General features: G+C 43.5%; 1 protein-coding gene across 4 annotated transcripts in view; it reads left to right on the top strand.

Moving 5' to 3' along the window:
* The window catches only part of Tdrd5 (tudor domain containing 5), a 43,814-nt gene extending 36,224 nt beyond the window's left edge, over positions 1-7,590 (top strand). For 3 of the 4 annotated variants that reach the window (XM_021175193.2, XM_021175187.2, XM_021175180.2), the window contains exons 17-18: positions 2,637-2,823; positions 7,128-7,590. In XM_021175193.2, the coding sequence (XP_021030852.1) occupies positions 2,637-2,823; positions 7,128-7,399 (459 nt within the window). In that variant the 3' untranslated portion in view covers positions 7,400-7,590. The remainder of the gene's footprint in view (positions 1-2,636; positions 2,824-7,127) is intronic. The other variant, XM_029484812.1, reaches the window with a different exon arrangement.
* Positions 7,591-8,536: the final 946 nt, after the last annotated feature.

The raw sequence follows: 8,536 nt of genomic DNA, 5'->3' as shown, positions 1-8,536 counted from the left end.
GGTAGCTCCACCCTTGAGCAGGCAGGTTCCAGGCTGGGGGAAGGGAGGCCACAGCCTTGGATGTGCCAGATGTTGGACTGTTCTCTAGTCCCTTCCTCTGGGTGTGTCTGTCAGGGCCCGGATGATTGTCAGTGTCTGATCTCCCCTTTAGCCCATAAGTTTGCAGTTATGATCTGAACTCCATTCCTGACTGGAGACTGCAAAAATGCTGAGGTATGACTATGGAACCCACTTCATTTTATGAAAATTTTCCTGACTGCTTGTTCCCCTGAACCTTCAAATACTGTAAACTCTAATTTGTCCAATGCTTACCATGCAGCAAAGTTGAAGAGTACCATGGCTAGAACTGGAAGGCTTACTAACATTTTTATAGCTTGAGTCTTCACATCAAGGAACCAGGATTTGTAAGCCATCTATATCTGAGTCTCCTTGGGCTTTAGTAACCATATTCTGGGCCTTTTCAATCAATGACAGATGAGTTCCCTCTTGCTAATCTGTGAGGAGTTGTCAATTTCATGGTAGTTAGGCGCTCAGTCTCTACCTCGAGATAGCGAAGCCTCGATCTTGGGACTTATTTTCTCTGTGAGCTCTTTTACCAGTAAAAAAGATAACACTGCCCACAGTGCCTAAGCACTTACTGTTTACTGCCACTGCTGTAAGCCTTTATCTACATCCCTGTCCATCCGTTTAATCCTTCTTAAGAAGTACTGTTACCACCATTTCAAATGAAAAAACAGAGACATGGATTAGGTTCCCAAAGGTTTATACTAAGCATTTGTCTTAGTCACTGTTCCGTTGCTCTGAGTCAGTTCATGTAAGAGAAAGCATGTGACTGGGGCCTGGCTTACAGTTGCAGAGTGTTAGCACTTCTCTTCACGGCAGGGAGCATGGCGGCACACAGGTAGGCATGGTGCTGGAGAAGCAGCAGAGAGGGCTGCAGGCAGCCAGAGACACAAGAGACACACCTCTTTCCACAAGGCCACGCTTAGTTCTCCAGGACAGCTCATCACCTGGGGGTCAAGCCTGCCCAGTAGATGAGCCCCTGGGGCCTTTCTTACTCCAGCCCCCACAGCAGTTAGAGTGTCCCATAAGGGTGTGTTTGGCAGATAGGAAGCACACACTGGGTTATAAAAGTCGCAGCAATGGTAGTAGTGATGGCAATATTATTAATAAACCCAGAGGCTAGGAACTATGATTACTGGGAAAAGTCTTCATTTTCATTTGCTTTTAAGAAATAGGCCTGAATATGCAGCAGCTCTGAAGTGTTTCTGAGTGGGTGGTAATTAGAATTCTATAAAGTCAGACCTGTAATTCAGAGTTCCCGTAGAGGTCGTTTACAGACGCGCTACAAGGAAGAGCATGACTGTACTTTCTAACATGGGAGGATAGTTATTAAAATCAATAATATGTTAGGAGTTAGGAGACTAGAGAGTCTCTTCAACAGATCTTTGAAAACATTGCCTACTGTTGTGGACAAGGTGGATGAGGGAAAATTAGATGCAGGACTTTGATCAGCATTAACTGTGTGCACAAGGAACAGTGCTCTGTTGCTGTGGATTGCATGTGGTTTCCTTTCAAAGCATCATGTGTCAGGTGTGGTCTCTGGCACAGCAGCACTAGAATGCTGGGGACTAGGATGTATGATGTAATTAGGTCATGAGGTCACTACTAGCAAATTGTATATATAACATATATATGCGATTTGTTCAACTTTACGCATCTTACTGCTTTAGTAGCCTGTCTTCGAGCTTGATTAACAGAGATCTTATACTTACAGCTACTGAAGGAAAAGCACCCTAATAGAGGGAGAGACCACAGCATATATGACGTTGACCCAGAGTGTTAGAAAACAGTAAGCTTAGTTAGGGTGGCGCCAAAACTTCAGTCCAGAGCTCCGCAGTCCTGTTCCACCTGTGCCTGCCAGGCTCCTTGCATCCCATTCTGGGACCTGTGCATCGCAGATTCCAGGAAGATTCAAACTATTGACAAGAAAGTACCCAGGCTTTCCTTCATCCGTGGTACTGAGAAAGAATGGCTCCTTCCTTTCCTGTGCTTAGCTGCTAATTTTGGTGCACACTATCTTACCCAGTTCCTTTTTGAATCCTGATCTCCCTTTGGAGTGTGTGATACCCCTTTGTCTTCCTAATATGTGACACAATCTCTAGGCCATCTGTCTGTAGAGATCTGTCCTGCCCTTTTACTCTTTGCTGAGGTTTTTGGGTCGCTTAGACAGATAATCTGATAAATATGTAATAACTCTGTGTTTAACATTTTGAGAAACTGCCAGGCTGTTTTCCACAGTGGCAGAATCTGTTTGCATTTTTGCCAGCAATTTGAGTGCTTCAGTTCATCTGTGTTCACATTAGCCATGTTGGTGTTACTTAACACTGGATGACAAGGGTCCTGCGTTGTCATGCCGTGTATACATTTAACACTGGTTAATGGCAGGAAGAAGGGTAGCCCTCAGTACCATACTTGTTCATAGAAATCTCAATAAAAACCTCTTAGGTTGAATTTTGATACTCATTAAAATATAGAAGAGTGCTTTTTCTAGAGTTTTACTTTTTAACTGAAATCTAAGGAAGCATAAAGGGTGTCACTGTCCATGCCTTCGCCCTGTTTCTCCCATTTTGCAGCAGCCAGACTTACAGTATCCTTTGGATTCTTCCACACTGCCCAAACTGGAAGAGTTCTACATCTCTCTGATGAAGTCTCAGCAGTCTGCAGAGAGGAGCCAGTCTGAACCTGCCAGCATTCAGACTCATGCCGGACTCAGTTCAACCCCTGCAGTGGGTGACTCTCCAGAAAACCACTCTGGCTCTGGTATGTTTGTGTGTCCTTATGCATGCTCAGTTGACAAGTTGGAAGTTTGTCATGTTGCTAAAACCTTCATCACTTTGAGAACACACCTTGAAAGATGGCTGGTCTGCCATGCTCTCCAAGATCATCTTGGCGTGAGCTCAGGTTTCTCCAATGTTGCCGCTTTCTTTCAGCTTTTGCATGGGCTTTACATTTATATAAAGTTCCAAGTGCATGGTTCTTTGAGTTTTGGCAAATGTCAGTGTTTCCATTAGCCAGACAAGTTTCCTGTGCCCCTTTGCAGTTAGTCCGGACATTAGCATGCTGGCCTCTGGCATGTCACCGTGCCTGTTACATAGTAGGTAGTTTTCATGTCTGGCACCTTCCTTTATCTTCATATTGTAGAGTTTTGTGTCTGTTGGCTATTTATTTGGAAGTGACTTTGCTAGGGCATATGTCCACTGCATGCGAAACTTTTTAAACTACCAAAATGTGTTCCAAAGCGGATGGATTGTTCACGTGCCCACTAGTGAGATGTGAGATTTGCAAATACTTCACCAGGTGCTATTTTAATTGTTTTGTTTTGTTTGCTAATCTAGAGGAATGTGAAAGGCCATCGTAACTTGAGCTTGGATCTTTCTGTTTCCCATATCAGCCATCTTCGCTGTGCTTGTTTGCCAATGTGTCCTCTTTAAATTTCTATACTAGTAAAATCTTATGCTGGTTTGTTTCCTTCATAGCCTGTTACAGATTTTACTTGTGTTATATACCCATAATCCATTCTTATTTTTCTCTTCTATTCAGTTCTTTAAAGATATTTAAAAATAAGAAGCATTTTAGTTGGCTTATCTGCTTATCTTTTCCAGTACCCTTTAGTTCCAGGTTTAAATGAGCCCCCCCCCCCGATTTTTTTCTGTAAAGAGACATTCATTAGACCTTTGAGTTTGGTCCCTGGCAAATACACATATTTCATTTTTGTGGTCATATGACCTGTGCTACAGTACAAAAAACAGTTGTAAACAAAAGTTAAATGAAACTATAGAGCCACAAAGCTGAGAACATTTAAATACTGAAACGAATTTCCTGTTGGTCCTCCTTTTTAAAGACTCTGATCACACACGCACTGGGCCGCTTTGTCCTGATAGTGACTTGATAGCTGTTTATTCTCAGTGCTGCTCGCTGTGGGTGGTGTCTGTCCTGTGTGTACTCTGATCTCAGATGCTCTGTTCTTTCTCTCTAGTTTTGTTTGGAGTCTTTTGTTTTTCAGTTGTTTCTCTTTTCCTCTTGACTATATAATGTCCCAGCACCTGACTTGATGTATTTATTTTGTGATTCTTTCTGAAAATTACCGTCTGTGTCCTGTCTTGATTTCTTTGTCATTGTCTCCTGATTCCAAGTCAGACTTTGTTGTGTGTAGTTTTATCTACCCTGCTTTATGCTCTGGGTGGACTGCACTACCAGCCATCTACCCAGGGTCTCTTAGGATCTGCAGATGAAAGACACACAGACACACACACTAGCTTATCTTTAACATGCCTTGCTGGCTCAGTGGCACTTCTAAACCTTCTGCCTAAACACCTTCCAAATCTACCTTTAACTTTGCTGCCCAGTCACCTTCTGTGATGCCCATTGTTTGTGCTGCCCAAGATGTTTCTGGCTTGCCCTTCTGTGGGCTGTTTTCCCTTTCCACCTATGTTCTGGATGATCTCTGAATCTCTGAGTCTGTTATGTCTCCCCCACCCCACCCCCCACCCCCGCCCCGTGTATGGCAATCTCTCCCCTGCACCGCCCCACCCCCCACCCCGTTCCTCCCTGTGACCTGCCCACGCAACTGTAAGCAGCCCACCCTGGGCCCAACCATTGGCTGCTGGCATCTTTATTGATAATCAAAAAACAGCTGGGGACAAGGACCTTGAGTGTCTGGACACGCAGATTCCCGATTGAATCGAAGCATCAGAACCACACCCCTATAAGACTGAGCGTCCTTGGCTATCAGACACTGGATCTTATGTTGTCAGGATAACTCCCTTCTGTCTGTCTTTAGGGGCGGGAGGCAGTAGTTGCATTTCTCAGCATTGGTTTCGCACACCTTAGCGTTTCCTTAGGAGCTGCTCTCCCACGGCCCGGGTCCCAGCAGACGCTCTGTTCTGGATGCTTGTCCAGTTTTCTAACCATGTATCAGGGAATCATGTATCACAAGTATCAGGGAAAATAGATCACGTATTATGTGCTTAACATATACAAAGATAAAAGGGATTATACTTATTTTTCTCTGAAGTTATTGAATTTCTGTTTTGAAGATAGCAGTGCCCATCTATCAGTTGCTTGCAGTGGTTGACTGTCAGGATGTCAAACCGACTGTACTGCTGCACAGATTTAAATTCACCTGAAACTTTTAAAGCAGGTTTGTTGGTTTCCCCTTGCTCTGTGACCCATGCTGGACTGAACCTTGCTACGTGGTTGAGACTGGCCTGGAATGAAGCTAAGTTAGTTTACTTTGCCCCAGAACATGACAGTTCTTCTCTTACAGTAGGATGCTACCTACTGCAGCACTGGCCTAGGAGTCAGCTTCTTAAATCTGTGAGGGGCAAAAATATACAGTAGTAAAGTGCTTTGAACACACAACCACCAAAACTCAATTCAAACCTTTTAAAGATTTATTTATGTACTTGATGTATATGGGTATTTTGTCTGCACACATGAAGAGGACACTGGATCCCATGAGGCTACCATTGTAAACGCTGCCCCATGGGCACTAGTAATAGAACTCATGGCCTCTGGAAGAGCAGCCAGTGCTCTTAAGTACTGAGCCATCTCTCTAGCCCCTCAAATCAAACTCTTAATCAATCCAGGGTACTTGTGGTGGGCTCCCACATGCTGCCTCACAGTGCTAAGCTTCAGCCTTTGTCCTGAGCACTCTGTATTCTGACATGCCATTCAACATAACCTGGCCAACAAATGCTATCTGAAACACCTTGGCTCATACTTTAGATGAGGTTGTCATGAATCTCAATGCTTTTATTGTACAAAGGTTTCTGCTCCTATAGAAACATAATGGTTTCCCCAAACAGGTGGGGGCTAGGAGCTGGATGGCACTCAGTTAATAGAGCGCTTGCCTAGCGCACCAGGAAACCATGGTCTCAGCACTTAGACGTGGGAGGAGGACCAGAGGCTCTACAGAATGGGTTCCAGAGGGTAGAACTTACCCTGTGATACCCTGTATTCAAAAAACACCCCAATACAACATAATGGTTCAGTTATAGAAAACAAAGATTTAAATGACTTTAATTTCCTATTTTCTAGTTGTCCTTTATTACCATCTAGGTCTCTTTGGATTGAATTGCATTCAAATGTTTATTGATGAATTTCATTTTTTAAAAATTGAATGAATTTTGCCTTTAAGATTGGGGTAGAATTTTCAGCAATTTCTGAAATGATCTAAAACATAATTCTTGTCATTTTATAATACACTTTAGTGAAATAGTGTTCAGTGTGGATAATAAAATGAAAATACTGATAAAAGAAAAATGAAAATACTGATAAAAGAAAAACATTGAAGATATTCTTTGTCCTTGTAGTATCAAATACTCAGCTGAGATCCAGTCCTTTTGTGTAAAAAAAAATACATCCATCATATTAGTATGCAGATTTGATTGTATCTTTAATAACAGTAAAATTACCAGGAAACAATTTGTATGCCTGTTTTATATACCAGGGTCCTATAAAGTTTCTCAGGCAAAAAAAGGGTCTTCAGTGGGAAGGAGCTAGCACTGGTCTAGCCTGTCCACGTAAGAGTGTCTACCATCCATGCCATGGTGCTAGATCTGGAGTGTTAGAGCTCCAGATTTCTCTTTGTTCCCATGGTTACTTCTTACATAAGTCAGTGAGAACGTCTTGTTAACAGGTGGTCCTTTACAACTTTACAGGGTCTGTGACCCTGGCACAGACTCAGAATTAGAACCACTTGGCAATAGAGGATACCTGTGGCGTATCGCTTTCCTATGTGCTAGAAAGAAATAAGGCTGTTTATGGGCTCCCCTCTGGGGTTTGAACTTCATCCACTTCCTCCTCCTGACATCCCTTCCACATTCGTGTGTTCCTCTGTTGGCCCTCAGCCTCTAAGTGTTCATTTTCACACTAATGTGGGATCCCCAAGTTCGAGTCTTTGCTATCCCTGGCTGTTTTCTGAGTAGCATTCCCTCTGACTGGTGATTGCCTTGAGTCAGAAAAGGCCATACATAGCATATGTTGGTAAGAACTGGACTGGGAGAGGCAGGCAGTGAGTTGGAGAACTTCTTGAAAGGACTCTTGTTTTTTCTCTTTTTTAGTGGAAAGCTCTCCAGGGAGCCTAAAGAAAGAAGATGTTTCTAATAGCCGTGCTGAAGCCGCGGCCAAGGACAAGAGTCAGGGAGCCATAGACCAGCTCTCTTTCATTTTGTCCCCCCAGCACCAGATTTCTCAGAAGCTCTACATCCCTCGAAGTACAGCCACAGCTGTCTTGGGAGCTGCGGCACGGTTAGCCACGTCCAGGAGCCTCCTGCACTGGTACCCCAGTGTGAAAGGAGGGAAACTTGAGGCAGAGAGAGATGGAGTGAAGTAACGGTTGGGGAGGGGTCCCTTGGCCTTTCTGGGTGACCAGGTGCTAGCTTTGTTTTGCTAACTGACTACTTTGATGTGTAAGTATTGATAATCTATGTTAGTTCTTATTTTTGTTCATGATTTTACATCATTCTGAATGGTTTGGTTCACCTTTGTTTTAATGAAGTACTTTAAAGCAGTTTGTGTATATGTTTCTGTGAGTGTTTGTCTTGTACATATCATGACTGATAAATGAAGATTGAAAAACTAATGGTTTGTGATCTATATTTAATAAGACAAAAAGTACTTTCACACACAATGACCTCTCCAGGCCTCCAGGCAAGAATTCTCCTGCTAAAAACCTGGCCACAGCATCCAGACTCTAAATGCAGAACCACATGGCCAAAGCTGCCAGGTTCTCCCACTTGCTAGCCCCTCCTCGATCTACCTTGGCATAGACTTTCCTTTGTTCTTTTAAGCCTAGGAGATCCTAGGGCCTTCTCAGTTCCTAGGTGGCTGGGTTGGCTGAATGGGGCTTGCCTAAGAGAGCACAACTCCCTTTGTTGCATTTAGCTTGAGGCTTTTCTTAAACTTCTCTCCTTGAACACCTTGACTTCTGTCTTCTACATCACATTTCCGGTGCTTTCTCCTCAAACATTTTGTGTTTCTCTTTGACCCACTTGTCCCTTTTCACTGTAGCTCTGCATAAGAATGATTGCTAATAAAACCACACCATGCAGTCTGTACCATGCTGTCTTAAAAGCTCTTTCATTTGGCCTCAGGCAAATTCTTAAAACAGAGCAGAAGCAGCCACTTCTTTACCCAACTATAACAAGAATGGTTTCTAAACCAGCCGGTAATATTGTTCCCTCTGAACCGCCTGAGCTGGGCCTGCATAGTCCACACCACCCTCAGCACCACTGTCTTCCATGTTCCTACTAGGATGGCCCATTAAACCCCACTTAGAGTGTTAACCGCTTTTCTAAATCAAAGTCTTCCATACTACTTCAACAAATAGCTTGGTCAGGCCTATCATAGCAATACACAAGTCACTGCACCAACTTCTGTCTTTGTTACTATTCTGTGGCTGTGAAGAGACTCCATGAGAAGGCAGCTCTTACTTGAGGGCTGGCTTACAGTTTCAGAGGCTTAGTCCATT

The sequence above is a fragment of the Mus caroli genome, chromosome 1, assembly GCF_900094665.2.
Source record: "Mus caroli chromosome 1, CAROLI_EIJ_v1.1, whole genome shotgun sequence".
Lineage (NCBI taxonomy): Eukaryota > Metazoa > Chordata > Mammalia > Rodentia > Muridae > Mus > Mus caroli.
Note: the sequence above shows the minus strand (reverse complement) of the source record. Positions and strands in the feature narration are given on the sequence as shown.